The 16,100-nt window shown below is 42.8% G+C and overlaps 1 protein-coding gene across 1 annotated transcript in view; it reads left to right on the top strand.

Moving 5' to 3' along the window:
* The first annotated feature begins 564 nt into the window (after positions 1 to 564).
* The window catches only part of nlrx1 (NLR family member X1), a 31,767-nt gene continuing 16,231 nt past the window's right edge, over positions 565 to 16,100 (top strand). Inside the window, 5 exon segments of the mRNA XM_068054270.1 lie at positions 565 to 936; positions 8,356 to 8,485; positions 13,334 to 13,460; positions 15,246 to 15,330; positions 15,625 to 15,677. Coding sequence (XP_067910371.1) covers positions 8,438 to 8,485; positions 13,334 to 13,460; positions 15,246 to 15,330; positions 15,625 to 15,677 — 313 coding nt within the window. The 5' untranslated portion in view covers positions 565 to 936; positions 8,356 to 8,437.

Below are 16,100 nucleotides of genomic sequence, written 5' to 3'. Positions count from 1 at the left end.
TCACTGACCCGAAACGTTAACTCTGCTTCTCTTTCCACAGATGCTGCCAGACCTGCTGAGTGGTTCCAGCATTTCTTGTTTTTATTTCAGATTTCCAGCATCCGCGGTATTTTGCTTTTATTATACATTTTTTAAAAAGTGGGCGTGAGCAAGAATTGTTCAGTTTTTCTCCTGGCTGTTCCTTGCGGCACTGTTTAATTAATCTTCAATTCCTGGACACTCCACAGGACCATTTTGGGATAGATTGGGAATCTCTATCACTTTGCATTTACAATGCAGTAACTGTTGTGTGCACATCAGGGCCAGATGACTTTGAGAAGGTAAACTCATTGTCATACTTGAGGGGAACAGATTTACACAACTATGGGGAAAGTGGGGGGGGGGGGTTAATTGGATAGCTGTGCCAAAGGGCTGGAACAGGCACAATGGACTGAATGGCCTCCTTCTGTCCTGCATCACTCTATACCCAGAAGGAAAGCAGAAGTTAAAAATAATAAGCTTGGAAGGTCGACGTTTGCAGCCAGGGTGGCTTTATATGCTGCACAGATTTGGCAGGAAGTTTGACAGAGGCAGAGAGGAAATGTTAAATGAGTGAGCAGAGAGAGTTAAGTTTATAACTTTAATTAAGCATGAACCAGCCTTAACTAACCATAATCAGGTCTGGGGAGGTTCCCTCCCTCCCCAGTAGGGTAATGTTGAAGATTCTCCTCCAAGTGTTCCGTTAGCAGTTGGAACAAGGGTGACTTACAGCAGTTGAATTGGATTGGGAAGCTGTCTCCGGGATCCTGTTTGCCCTATTTCTTAAAATCTCTCTTTTTTAAAAAAAAAATAACGAACACTTCAACAGCATGAAGTTAATCTCTTAAGATTGACAGTACAGGTACCGTTACAGTTCTAACACACAGAGGAGACTCTCGGTTATATTGTTAGCTCAAGGTGACCTTTCTCCTATTTAACTGTTCTTTAAAAAAAAGTTTAGAAGCTGTGGTTTTGTGAAGACGATTACAAAGAAATGCTTTGGGCATGGTTTGCAAGTGTAAGCTACAGTCGCTAAAGGTGGAGACTAGGCAACGAGAGATACACACTCAAACTGATTTATTTAAGTTAGTCCCGTTTCCCCCCAACTCTGTCAGTTTGTCCTGCGCTAAAGTGCAGTCGGTCGCTGAGGTTTGCAATGTATTTTCTCCATTGGAATATCCATTCTCAGCCGTCAAGCCAAACACCCTCCAAGGTGTCAGCTGTGACTCAGTGCATAACACTCTCCCCTCTGACATTGCAGGTTGTGGGTTCCAGTCTCACTCCTGGACTTGAGCACATTATCCAAGCTGACACTCCAGGACAGTCCTGAGAGAGTGCTGTCTTTCTGATGAGACATTAAACTGAGGCCCTGTCTGCCCTCTCAAGCGTATATAAAGGATCCTATTGCACTGTTTCAAAGAAGAGTAGGGAGTTCCCCCTAATGTCCTGGTAGATATTTTTCCCTTAACCTACATTATGATAGGGACTACATTTCACAATGTACTTCATTTCCTCTGTAGCGCTTTGAGACATCTGGTGGCTGTGAAAGGCGCTATATAAATGCCATCTTATTTTTCAACCAACGTCACTAAAACAGATTATCTGGCCACTTATCACATTGCTGTTTGTGGGAGCTTCCTGTGCACAGATTGGTTGCTGTGTTTCCTACATTACAACAGTGACTGCACTTCAAAAATAACTTCATTGGCTTTAAAGTGCTTTGGGACAGCCCGAGCTTGTGAAAGGTGCTATATAAATGTAAGTGTTTCTTTCAAGTTGTTTCATTTTGATTTAAAATTGTTGCTGTTTTTAATGTATTTCACTCTTCAATCTCCACATTCAGAGACTTTATCCAATCATAAATCCCTTTCAAATCTGTTCTCAGCTTTTGAGACGTTGATTCTGTCCCTGTTCCACCCAACGTAGAATTTGGGAAAAATTCCCAACCCCACGAGACTCCTGTGCCAGCAAATTGGAAACAGAAAAAGGAAAATAGTATTCTGTTTTTAGTTACACATTGTATATTGTAGCTGATTGGTTTTGTATAAAACAATTTGTTTTTTGGGAGAACTGTTTGTGTTCAGTTTATATTTTAGACATTACCAATAGTAGATTTTTAAGTTGGTGTCTTTTGTCCCCACTTATTTCTCCGTTTTGTTGAGGAGATGGTGTTAAATTTGATCAGGAAAACATTAGATTTAAAAAGGATATTTGTGCAAATTGTTGTACCTGAATGCTGGTCATTTATTCATTTCTGCCTTCCCCTATGGCAACTTTCTACAGGGAATTTACTGTTCACAACCCCACCATTATTGTCCCGTCTTCCCCCTTCATTCTCCTATCTCCTATTTCCCATACTTCCTATCCCATACTGGGTACATGGGACGAACTGGATATGGTTGAAGTGATTCACTTTATACTGTGTTTTTCCCCTTTGCCTTAATCAGCGGCTTTGTTTCCTGTGCCTGAGAACTGAAACTTGAATTTTTTGGGCGTTGGTCCAGGTCCTGTCAGTGAGCAAAGCTGTTCCATTTTTAACAGCCAATCAGGCTATGTACATATTTAAAGCTGGAGTTGGATTTCATAGAGTCATACAGAACAGAAGCAGGCCCTTCAGCCCATCGTGTCTGTGCCGGCCATCAAGCACCTAACTATTCTAATCCCATTTTCCAGCACTTGGCCCGTAGCCTTGTATGCTATGGCGTTTCAAGTGTTCATCTAAATACTCCTTAAATGTTGTGAGGGTTCCTGCCTCTACCACCCCTTCAGGCAGTGCGTTCCAAATTCCAACCACCCTCTGGGTGAATTTTCTTTCCCTCTAAACCTCCTGCCCCTTGCCTTAAATCAATGCCCCCTGGTTATTGACCCCTCCACTAAGGGAAAAAGTTTCTTCCTATCTAATCTATCAATGCCCCTCATAATTTTGTACACCTCAATCATGTCCCCCTCAGCCTTCTCTGCTCTAAGGAAAACAACCCTAGCTTTTTCAATCTCTCTTCATAGCTGAAATGCTCCAGTCCAGGCAACATCCTGGTGAATCTCCTCTGCACCCTCTCCAGTGCAATCACATCCTTCCTATAGTGTGGTGACCAGAACTGTACACAGTACTCCAGCTGTGGCCTAACTAGCGTTTTATATAGCTCTAACATAACCTCCCTGCTCTTATATTCTGTGCCTCGGCTAAGAAAGGCAAGTATCCATATGCCTTCCTAATCACCTTATCTACCTGTGCTGCTGCCTTCAGTGATCGATGGACAAGTACACCAAGGTCCCTCTGACGTCTGTACATCCTAGTGTCGTACCATCTATTGTATATTCCGTTGCCTTGTTAGTACTCCCAAAATGCATCACCTCACACTTCTCAGGATTAAATTCCATTTGACACTGCTCCACCCATCTTACCAGCCCATCTATATCGTTCTGTAATCTAAGGCTTTCCTCCTCACTATTTACGACACCACCAATTTTCGTGTCATCTGCAAACTTACTGATCATACCTCCTATATTCACATCTAAATCATTAATGTACACTACAAACAGCAAGGGTCCCAGCACCGATCCCTGCTGTACACCACTGGTCACAGGCTTCCACTCGCAGAAACAACCCTCGACCATCACCCTCTGCCTCCTGCCACTAAGCCAATTTTGGATCCAATTTGCCAGATTGCCCTGGATCCCATGGACTCTTACCTTCTTAACCAATCTCCTATGTGGGACCTTATCAAAAGCCAATGTAGTCCATGTAGACTACATCAACTGCTTTACCCTCATCTACACATCTAGTCACCTCCTCAAAAAATTCAGTCAAGTTAGTTAGACAAGATCTCCCCCGACAAAGCTATGCTGACTATCCCTGATTAATCCCTGCCTCTCCAAGTGGCGATTAATCCTGTCCCTCAATATTTTCCAATATTTTCCCAACCACTGATGTTAGACTCACTGGCCTGTAATTATCTGGTTTATCCCTGCTACCCTTCTTGAATAATGGTACCGCATTCGCTGTCCACCATTCCTCCGGTACCTTTCCTGTGGCCAGAGAGGATTTGAAAATTTGTGTCAGAGCCCCTGCTATCTCCTCCCTTGCCTCACATAACAGCCTGGGATACATCTCATCTGGGCTTGGGGATTTATCTACTTTTCAGCCCACTAAAACAGCTAATACTTCCTCCCTTTCAATGCTAATATGTTCAAGTATATCACAATCCCCCTCCCTGATCTCTACACCTACATCGTCCTTCTCCATAGTGAACACAGATGAAAAGTAATCATGAAACCTCACCTATGTCCTCCAGCTCCACACACAGACTGCCTCTCTGGTCCCTAATGAGCCCTCCTCTTTCCATGGTTATCCTCTTGCCCTTAATATACTTATAAAATGCCTTAGGATTTTCCTTTATCTTGCCCACCAGTGTTTTTTCATGTCCCCTCTTCGCTCTCCTAATTACTTTTTAGTACCCCCCCCCCCCCCCCACCCCCCACACTTTCTATACTCCTCTAGGGCCTCTGCTGTTTTCAGTGTGCTGAATCTGCAATAAGCCTCCTTTTTTCCTGATCCAATCCTCTATATCCCTTGACATCCAGGGTTCCTTTGGTCCTACCCTTCACCTTAATGGGTACATGTTGGCTCTGAACTCTCACTATTTCCTCTTTGAATGACTCCCACTGGTCTGATGTAGACTTTCCTACAACTAGCTGCTCCCAGTCCACTTTGGCCAGATCCTGTTTTATCATATTGAAATCGGCCTTCCCCCAATTCAGTACTTTTATTTCTGGTCCGTCTTTGTCCTTTTCCATAACTATCTTAAATCTTACAGAGTTATGGTCACTCTACCCGAAATGCTCCCTCACTGACACTTCTACCACTTGTCCTGCTTCATTCCCTAAGATTAGGTCCAGTACTGCCCCTTCTCTTGTAGGACTTTCTACGTACTTGCTCACAAAGCTCTCCTGTATGCATTTTAAGAATTCCGCCCCCTTTAAGTCTTTTGCACTAAGACTATTCCAGTTGATATTGGGGAAGTTGAAATCCCCTACTATTATTACCCTATTATTTTTACACCTCCTCTGAGATTTGCCTACGTATCTGCTCTTCTATCTCTCCTTGACTGTTTGTTTGGAGGCCTGTAGTACACTCCCAGCCAAGTGATTGCCCCCTTTTTGTTTTTAAGTTCTACCTATATGGCCTCATTTGAGGAACCTTCTAAGATATCATCCCTCCTTACTGCAGTAATTGACTCCTTGATCAACAGTGCAATACCACCTCTTTTATTCCCCTCCACTGTCACGCCTAAAGAGTCTATACCCTGGAATATTGAGCTGCCAGTCCTCCCCCTCCCTCAATCATGTCTATGTAATAACAATTAAATCATAATCCCATGTGCTAATCAATGCTCAATTCATCTGCCTTTCTAGTAAGACTCCTTGCATTAAAATAGATGCAATCCAGTCTTGCATTATTCGCTTGTGCCTTAACAGGTCATATTTGCTCTGCCTTCCAGACTGACTCAGTTTCTCTTCTATATTAGTTTAACCTCACCCCACCCCAGCACTAGCGAACCTCCCAGCGAGGATGTTGGTCCCATTCTGCTTCAGATTCAACCCGTCCGACTTGTACACCTTTGCCTTTAATAGGTTTTTTCCAAGCTATTAAATAAATCCAATTACACACGAAACACAACAGCAGCTCAAAAAGAATTAAGTAAAAATCAACAAAACTATCCACCTCGGGCACAATGTTGAAATCATTGCTGAATCTGCACAATAACTGCACATGCGGAGTGAAGTCTGGGAAGTGTGTGGTGTGTTAAAGATACTCACACCCAGGTAAATCTTATGAAGATGGCGATTGCTGGGCAATGAAAGTCCAAGGTCCATCTACTTCGCCTACTCCCATCCTGGTAGTTGCATGATACAATAATGGAGATATTGACTAATTACAGTGATCAATCCCGATTAATGAGTTTACAACATGAGGTGAGGAAAACCCCCAGTGGTGAAGAACTTCGAAAAACACAGGTTCCAACTCACCTGTTCCTCCCAAGCACACTGTACTCACCGCACGTCAAGTCTCAAATTACTCATATAGTGGATCCCAAAACCTGCTTTTCTGAATGAAATCTATCTAATTTGCATTTGAATGAATCAATACTAACTCCGTTCACTGTTTCCTTCGGGAACCTGCTCCATAGATTAACCACTCATTCACCGAAATATTGATTCCACAGATTAGTTTTGAATTTACTTTCCTTTCAAGCACAGTCCTGTTCTCTGGTTCCACTGTTCTGGACCAGATGAAACAGGTTGTCATGGTCGGCGTTATCTGATCCTTTTTCGAATCCGGCCAACCGTAAGGAACACCTCTCCATCTCTTTTCCTGTAAAAACATGCCCAATTTACAAAACGTTCAAGGAGCTGTTGACAGACAAAGTGCAAGTTAATTCCTGCAGTAAAATCCAGCTGCTGTCTAGTTGGAATAAGTCCTTGCATCTCGCAGTCCCAGACTAAATCATACAGCCAATAAAATTCCAGGAGCAGTTCCTGCCTTGTACTGAGTTAGATGATGACTTTAGTAAAGGGTGCTTCTGGATAAGGGAGTGGAATGATTGGCTCATTTTCTGCTCTTTCTTGCTGCTGCCTGTTGTACAGTGTGTGTCAGACATCAACACAACTGAGCTCGACTGGGATGCACTACAGAATCCAGTAGCCTGAGCACCCTCTCTACGCAGCGGAAGAATCCGCACGTGTGTGAGGTACTCTAGAAAGTCAGGGAACTGTACCCTAAACTGAGTCAGTAGTTTAAAGACAGTTGAGGATAAGACAAATTAGACTTGTTGAATGTCTGAACTACAGATCGCTGGCGTATTAATGTAGAGCTAGGCTCTGTGACCAGGGACTGATCTCTTTGTGTCACGAGTACTATAAAGCCATGTAGAAATACTACTTTTAAAATTATTTTCAGAACTTTACCATTTTTAGAGAAAACAAACTTGCATACAGTCTGATCATATTCTTGGGGCAACCCAAAGTTCTTAACGATCAATTAGTTATCTTTTATAAAGAAGGAACTAGTATTTCTAAGGCATCTTTCATGACCTCAGGATGTCGCAAGGTGCTTTACAGCCACTTAAGTATCTATTGGAAGTGTAGTCACACAGCAAGATCCCACAAAAAGCAATGAGGTAGTGATTGGATAATCTGTTTTTAGTAATGTTGTTTGAGGGATCAAAACTGGCCAAGAAATGGGAGAATTCACTTGTTCTTCAAAATAGATCTATGGGATTTATTTATTTAGAGATACAGCACTGAAACAGGCCCTTCGGCTCACCGAGTCTGTGCCGACCAACAACCACCCGTTTATACTAACCCTACAGTAATCCCATATTCCCTACCACCTACCTACACTAGGGGCAATTTACAATGGCCAATTTACCTATCAACCTGCAAGTCTTTGGCTGTGGGGGGAAACCAGAGCACCCGGCGAAAACCCACACTGTCACAAGGAGAACTTGCAAACTCCGCACAGGCAGTACCCAGAATTGAACCCAGGTCCCTGGAGATGTGAGGCTGCGGTGCTAACCACTGCGCAACCCTATCTTTTATGTCTACCTGAGAGGGCAGATCAATGTTATGTCTCATCTGAAAGGTGGCTCCTCTGACCTTGCAGCACTCTGTCAGCACTGCACTGGAAGTCTAAGGTTGGATTTTGTGCTTGAGCCTCTGGAGTGGGACTCAAACCCACAATCTCGTGACTCAGAGATGGGAGTGATACCCACTGAGCCATGGCTAACATGTTCACTTGCTACAAATGCGGCTGCCTGTATATGCACAGCAAGGTCCCACAAGCCGCAATGGTTAAACTCTTCTTGATGGTGTTTGTTAAGGGATGAATGTTGGCCAGGGCATCAGGAGATCTCCTCGGCTCTTCAAACAATGTCGTGCGATCTTCATTGTCCACCTGAAACGTTGGAACAGGCAGATGGGATCTCGGTTTACCATTTCATGTGAAAGACGGCACCTCCGACGATGCAGCATTCCCTCAGTACTGCACTGAGGAGTTGGTCCAGATTAGCGACTTGGGTCCTGGAGTGGGGCTTTTACCTACAACCTTCTGATTCGGTTGGGAGTGACACCAACCGAGACAATATAGCCTTGGCGTTACAAATGCACCAGATTTTACAGTACTTGCAATCACATCTGTAATGAGATAAGAAAGCCACAATTTTGTGTTACAGCCAGTTCATGTGCCTTTGTGCTACATTCTGTTACTGGTTGCAGCCAAAATAGAAAGGCAGTTGCAAAATGTTTTTTTACAGGATTTGCTTTTCCCTTTCACCTCAGCAGTGATTTTTTTGAGCACAGAGTCGGTACATTGCTCACTGCTCGATCAGCCTGGAGAGGGAGAGCTGTCCAATATTGGCTTATGATCACTGAGTGGTCGAGTTTGACAGCAGCAACAGAAGTATCAAAGGTCGGTCTCTATATGTGTGTTTGTGCGGGTGAAGGTTATGGTAAACTGCTTACTGCAGAGCTGGGGGTGAGACCTTGCAGGAAGGTAGCAAGTGGAAGAGGATGTAACGAGCAATGGGAAGTTAGTTGGATTTTTGCTACTGCATCTATTCTTCTGCCCTGTTTAAATGAATATCTAAAGGTTTTGAGGTGCAGTCCTTCAATTGTTGCCCAAACAACAACAACTTGCATTTATATAGAACCTTTAACATAGTAAAACTTTTCAAGAGGCTTCACAGGAACGTTATTGAACACTGAGCCGCATAAAGAGATATTAGGACATGTGACTTAAAGCTTGGTCAAATAGGTAAGTTTTGAGGGGTGTCTTAAAGGGGCAGAGAGAGGCGGAGAGCATTAAGGGGGGCAATTCCAGAGCTTGGGGCGGCTGAAGGCACGGCCACTGAGTGAATTAACCAAAAGCAAAATTCTGTGGACGTAGGAAACGCTCAGCACCTGCGGTGAGAATAATAAAGTAAATTCTTCAGGTCGATGATCCTTTGTCAGAATTGGGAGACGTTTGAGATGAATAGATTTTAAGCAAGTACAGGGAAAAGGGGTCGGGAAAGAACAAAGGGGAATGTTTATGATAGGGTGGAAAGCAGGAGTGATTAAATGATAAAAGGGATGATGGTGCAAAGCTGAAGGAGTTGATAATGGGACAAGTAAAGAAACAAAAGCTGGGTCCAGAGGAGATATAAATAGTTGCACAATGTCCAAGAGAAAATTGGATCATTAACTCAAATCTACAGTTGAACTCTATGTTGAGCCCAGAGGCTACAGCACAATGAGATGTTGTTCCTTGTGCTTCATTGGAACAGTGTAGGAAGCTGAGGACAGAGATCAGAGCAGGAGTTAGATAAAGAATTAAATTGGCAAGTGACCAGAAGCTCAGGGTCATGGCTTGCAATCACTCAATCTGCGCTAATTAACCCTCTCTTGGCAGTTATCGAAGAAGAAATACGAGCAACAAAATCTTGAACAAGCAATTATTTATTAACCTTTGAATCATGCTTAGCAGCATTTAAAACATTGAGCGTGTGAATAAAATTCACCCTGCACAGTGATTGAGGTCTCTGAACTAACTCTTAAATCTCACCACCCTTGGTCTCGGGAAAGCTTGTATGTCTATGAGACACATATGTATTTCCCTGTAACTTCTGTAATCTTCTCGCCACTTGTCAGAGATGTACTTCCTGATTTTTGTCAGAGATCCTTTTACATGTACTAAAAAAAACCTAAAAAACAGAAATACTAAAGAAATGCACTGAAGCTAGAACTAAAAGCCAAAGATTGAACTTCAATGTCGAAAACGCTGTCTTTTTAAAGAAGCCTCCTCAATCACCTCACACATCCCTGTTTCCCTCCACATCAGCCCAATCTTGCCAGTTCAGCTTATTTACTCCCTTAGCTTTAGCTCTTTACCAACAAAGGGTCCCAATGTCTATACAAGGCAGGGCATTCTCACGTTCCCTTAACAAGCCATCAACTAGCCTGCGCTCTTGAAGACTAGTCCAATTAGTCCCACTCCCCTGCTCTTTCCCCATAGCCCGATATTTTTACCCTTAAAGAATTTATCCAATTCCCTTTTGAAAGTTGCTAATGAATCTGCTTCCACCATCCCTGTAGGCAGTGCATTACAGATCATAACTCAGTGTTTAAAAAGAAAAATTTTGTCCTCTCCCCTCTGGTTCTTTTGCCAATCACCTTTAATCTGTGTCCTCTGGTTACTGACCCTACCATGACTGAAAATAGTTTATTCTTCTTTACTCTATCAAAGCCGTTCATGATCTTTGAACACCTTCATTACATCTGTTTAACCATTTCTGTTCTAAGGAGAGCAATCCCAGCTTCTCCAGTCTATCCACGGAACTGAATTAGTAGTGGAAACTGATAAATGCATTAATAATGCATACTTGCATAATAAGAACAGAATGAATGCAAAATAACGCCAATGCATTCTGTTAAAATCAGCAACATAACCAGTATAATTCGAGACACAAGTGGAATAGTCAAGTTGTTAAACTCCACACCAGAGTGCATCTGATTAGGGACCTATTCCAGATATACTGTTTACTAGTAAATGAAAAGGGGAGGTCTCCAGGGTGAACTCTCATATTCAGAAACACATTAGATCCATCCAAGGTGCCGAAACACTCTGCTCCCGTCTGACTAGCTAAGTTTTGATTCAAAAGGGCCAATGTAGTCTACTGTAATTCTCCACTTGCCATTTGGTTTCAAGCACAGACCACATGGGGAGTTGTAAGTGGAGTTACGCTTGTGAATGATGGTCTTGGTTATTTGAATTACTACCCATCTAAAGGCTCAGCCCCGTACACTTATTGTCACAATGGTTATCTTCTTGGCCTTACGATTGGGAGCCCCAGTACATGCCTCTCTTTATTAGCCCTACTATCTGTCCATTTGTGTATGACCCACCACCCTCTACACCCCTTGATATCTCCGAGAACTTGCAGGGTGGAAATGGAGGATATCTCTATTGGTGTTAAGTTTCTCTGATCTAGAGGAATTGTTACGGTGAGTACTGGTCCCTAAAAGCCTTGAGGTTTTACATGATCATATAACTAGAGGCTGCTTCTTTAATGCCAGCTGTGGCTCAGTTGGTAGCACTCTCGCCTCCTGAGTCACAGGGTTCTGGGTTCAAGTCCCACTCCAGGAGGGAGTGCTGCACTGTCAGAGGTGCTGTTGTTTGGATGAGGTATTAAACAGAGGACCCATTTTCCCCCTCAGGTGGATGTAAAAGATTCCATAGCACTATTTCAAAGAAGTGTAGGGGTGTTCTGGCCAATATTTATCCCTCAATCAACATCACAAACAGATTTTCTGGTCATTATCGCATTGATGTTGGTGGGAGCTTGCTGTGCACAAATTGGCTGCCGTGTTTCTTGCATTACAACAGTGACTGCACTTCAAAAGTATTTCATTGACTGTAAAACACTTTGAGATGTCCAGTGGTTGTGAAAAGCACTAAATAAATGCAAGTCTTTGTTTCAATATGGGAACTGATCTCAGTTAGCTGGTTATTACTAAGCACTTGGGCATCATCATTGGGAGGAATATTATGTAGACGCATGCTCACATGTATAAATCTAGAATCAATATTCCTGTGGTCCTGTTTGAAAAAGACCAGGAAGTTCTTGTGATTCTTATGCCTTAAGCTGCCTAAGCCCTAAGTTCTAGAATTCCCTCCTCAAACATCTCCACCTCTCTAGTCACACTACAGCCAGCTGGACTGAACATTGAGTTCAATAATTTCAGAGCCTGACAGGCCCCCCATTTTACTTTTATTTTTAGTTTTCTGTTTTTTTTTTAATGTTTATTTTATTTTACTTCATCTTAGTTTGTTCAGTTTGCTTACCCACTTTTTTTATCATGTTTGTACTTGAGGCTGTTCAATTTTCAGTCCGTTAACACCCTATCTGTACTAATGCTTTGTCTTTCAACACGCCATTAACATATTGTTTGCCTTTGCTCCACAACCTTCTGGTCAGCTATTCTGTGACCTTATCCTATCTACACCTTCTCTTTTGTTATCTCTTGGCCCAACCCTGCTTTACTTGCTTATAACCTTTTACATTTCTAATATTTGCCAATTCTGATGAAAGGTCACAGTCCTGAAATGTTAACTCTGCTTCTCTCTCCACAGATGCTGCCAGACCTGCTGAGTATTTCCAGCATTTCTTGTTTTTAGTTCAGATTTCCAGCATCTGCAGTATTTTGCCTTTATCTCCACCTCTCTATCTCTCTCTCTCCTTCTTAAAACCAACCTCTTTAACCAGACTTTTGATAATCTGCTCTAATGCCCCCTTTTGCAGCTCAGTGTCAAATTTTGTTTGTTGACTCTCCTGTGAAGCATCTTGGGATGAGTTAATATGTTAAGTATATGTTGCTATGGTTTTGGGATTTGCCCTCTGGTAAAATACTTCCCTGGTACTTATCTGAGCTCTAATGTAGTCCTGCCCAGTCACTCAGCACCACCCAAGGTGACACATTAATTTGAATTGTATTGTCTAGCGAACTGTTAGAGACTGCAATGTGGAAAATAACTTTGAAAAACATATTGTAGGAAGCTCCAATCACCCTGAATGAACCTCCTGTGTGCCTGAATGTGCCGATCCTAATGACTGTACACGTAGACCCATGTGAGACAGAGGAATATTGTTTCTTGATTAAAATTCAATGGACTCAAGGTGCCCTTTGAGTGTCACTGGTGAGTACTGGTGACAGTAATATACATCGCAAAGCCAATTGCACTACCTTCTCTGTGACCAATTATAAAGCCAAGCATTGTATCATTGTGGCTTCAAGTTCCTCTTTGTTTCTTGGAAGCTCAAATAAAGCGAAGTTGTTGAATATTTAACTGGGATCATGTGATGCACCATCACAGCAAAGCATTACTTCTGGAAGATATTGGGTTTTTTTACTGCCTCATAAAGGAATGTGGTTCCCCCTTCACCCTCCGGTATCTTGCCAAGTGGCTGGTGCTCTTGTGTAAACCTTGACTGGTGAGTCTTACAAGCCAATCAACTATGGAGGCCATCACTGTGAATCCTGTCTTGTCTGCATTTGTGTATTTTCCACCAGGGATCCCTGGATCGTGACAAAGAAACATTTATATAGCGCCTTTCCCAACCTCAAAGCACTTTGCAGCCAGCATTTGAAATCTCAGCTAATTCTATTAAGAACTGTTGATGAACTGTGGTGATGTTATCACTGAATCTGTCTTGTATTTATTTACTTGCAGGTCCATTTGTCCTGTATGTAGAGTGTTGTTTTTTCTTATCTCTTTCAGGTGTTTGAGGATCTGTGTTTGGGTCCTTGCTGCGCCAGAATGCAGTGCTTGAAATATTTACCCGCCAGAGTAAAATGGACATTAATAAAACAGCAGACGTCGAGCAATTTTGTGAGTCCTTTCACTGGTAGGTGCTGAATCATTGATAGAAATGTGCACTCATCAGCCATGATAGTGTTTTTTTACTGCCTGACCATAAATTAGAGTCTTTAAGTGTGATAGAACAGGGAATTGACAGTCTACGTTGCTGATGCGCCATACATGTTGTGTAATGCTAAATGTTAAAACAAACCAATATATTTTCAGGGAACTGGGTAGCAATGTCTGGTTCCATCTTCACCTCTCCATCGCTGCTGTTGAAACTCTCATCCACATCTCCGTCATCTTCAAGTTTAACTGTCCAACACCTGGGTTTCCCGAACTTCACCCAACGTCAACTGCAGCTTGTTCAAACCTTCATAATCCCCGCTCTTTCATCCACTAACCCCCATTTTATATCACCACCCCCCTCCCACCTTCTTGACCTTCACTGGTTTGCCAACCACCCACATGACTTGAAAATCCACCTCCTTGTTTACAAATTCTTCCAAGTCCTGTGTCCCATCTCTCACGCTTCCACGCTCTGACTTAGACCTACTGTGCTTCCAGTTACCAAATCACTCTGGAACTCTGGCATTCTATCTCTCACCCCCTCCAACTTGTCTCTCTCCATCTTCAAATAAAACTTCCTTAAAAACCTTCTGCTATGATCATGAGTTCAGTCACATCCCCGAACCCCTCTAGTCTTGATCGGTAGCTGTTCCCTCATTGCCTATATTAAGGGTGCTTTGCAAATCATTAGGTGGCACTGTCCCTTCGCCTGTGGGACACTGATCCAGCTCCAACTCTGGTAAAAATGGATAAAAGACATTTCTTTATGTTGGATATAAAGGACCAAAGTGTTTGGAGAAACACTCACCCAGTTCTCAATGGACAGCAAAGTAATTGCTCAGAATTCATCCCATTTGGCACCATTGGTATCTCAGTCAAAGATTTTGTAAATTTCACACCATTCCATGGGGTTTGACAGGGTAGACATGGAGAAAATGTTTCTGCTTGTGGGGGAATCTAAAATTAGGGGCCATAACTATAAGATAATCAGAGACATATAAGATAATCAGAGGGTTAGATAGGGTGGATAGTGAGAGTCTTTTTCCTCGGATGGTGATGGCAAACACGAGGGGACATAGCTTTAAGTTGAGGGGTGATAGATATAGGACAGATGTTAGAGGTAGTTTCTTTACTCGGAGAGTAGTAGGGGCGTGGAACGCCCTGCCTGCAACAGTAGTAGACTCGCCAACTTTAAGGGCATTTAAGTGGTCATTGGATAGACATATGGATGAAAATGGAATAGTGTAGCTCAGATGGTTTCACAGGTCGGCGCAACATCGAGGGCTGAAGGGCCTGTACTGCGCTGTAATGTTCTATGTTCTATGTTCTATTAATAAATCCAATAGGCAATTCAGGACCAATGTCTTTACCTGGAGCGTGATGTGAGTGTGGAATTTGCTATCATACTCTTCAGGCAAATAGCATTTAAGGAAAAGCGAGATAATCATATGAGCAAGAAAGGAGTAGAAGGATTTGTTGATAGGGTGAGATGACGTAAGTGGGAGGAGGCTCACGTGGAGCTTAAACACTATGGAGCCAGAGTAGGTACATAAGGTGAGGAAGACGTAAAGGATTATCGTGGGGCCGAAAGGAACATTCGTGGAATCTCCTGGTCTCTCAGAAATCAATTTGTAAACTTACCCGCAATGTTTTCACAGCAGCCTTTAAATTCACCTTCCAATCTTTTTTAACCTCCTCTTTCTGATACCCAGGTAATGGAAGGTAAAAGGTTCCCTTTTTATTTTATTTGTTTTTTCTGCAGGTGCAGATACACTGACCTCTGCCAGGATTCAGTGTCACCAGCTCCGGAGCTCAAAGTGGCTGGTCATTGCGATGATCAGGAACATGTGAGTACAGATTTAATGTTGACTGTAATCAGTCACCTGCTTTCCCCCTTCACCTTAAACCAGCCAGCATGAGCACAGATCAGAGATTCTGCAAGTGTCTCGGTTTGAGACGAAGGAAGGGGACAGATTTTCGTATCTGAAGGTGGAAAGCAATTCCCAGTTTCAAATTAGCCTGCATTGAGAGTTTCAGCCAGGATCAGTGATGGGTTTACTGGCTTTTTGTTGGGGGTCACACACACACATCATAAGGTGTAATGCTGAACTGCCAGATGTTAACCTCTGTGCTGCTCCCAGAGCAGAGTGCAGTCAGTCATTAGCCACGGGAGATGATTCCTTCTGTGTACTCAGTATAAATAAATCTTGAGCCTGTTTATAAAGAACTCGGTTTACAATTTCACTCTGGCTATGGAAAGAAAGAAAAAGAAACACTTGCATTTTTCTAGCGCCTTTCGCAACCTCAGGGTGTCCCAAAGTACTTTATAGCCAGTAAAGTATATTGAATTATAGTCAATTTTGTAGGATAGGTAACGGTGTGAAGTTGCTGAACTTTTTTTTTATTCATTCATGTAGCATCGCTGGCCAGGCCAGCATTTATTGCCCATCCCTGATTGCCCTTGAGAAGGTGGTGGTGAGCTGCCTTCTTGAACCACTGCAGTCCATCTGAGTACACCAACAGTGCTGTTAGGGAGTTCCAGGATTTTGACCCAGTGACGGTGAAGGAATGGCAATATAGTTCCAAGTCAGGATGGTGTGTGACTTGGAGGGAAACT

Source organism: Heterodontus francisci, chromosome 22, assembly GCF_036365525.1.
Source record: "Heterodontus francisci isolate sHetFra1 chromosome 22, sHetFra1.hap1, whole genome shotgun sequence".
In the NCBI taxonomy this organism is placed as follows: Eukaryota; Metazoa; Chordata; class Chondrichthyes; order Heterodontiformes; family Heterodontidae; genus Heterodontus; species Heterodontus francisci.
Note: the sequence above shows the minus strand (reverse complement) of the source record. Positions and strands in the feature narration are given on the sequence as shown.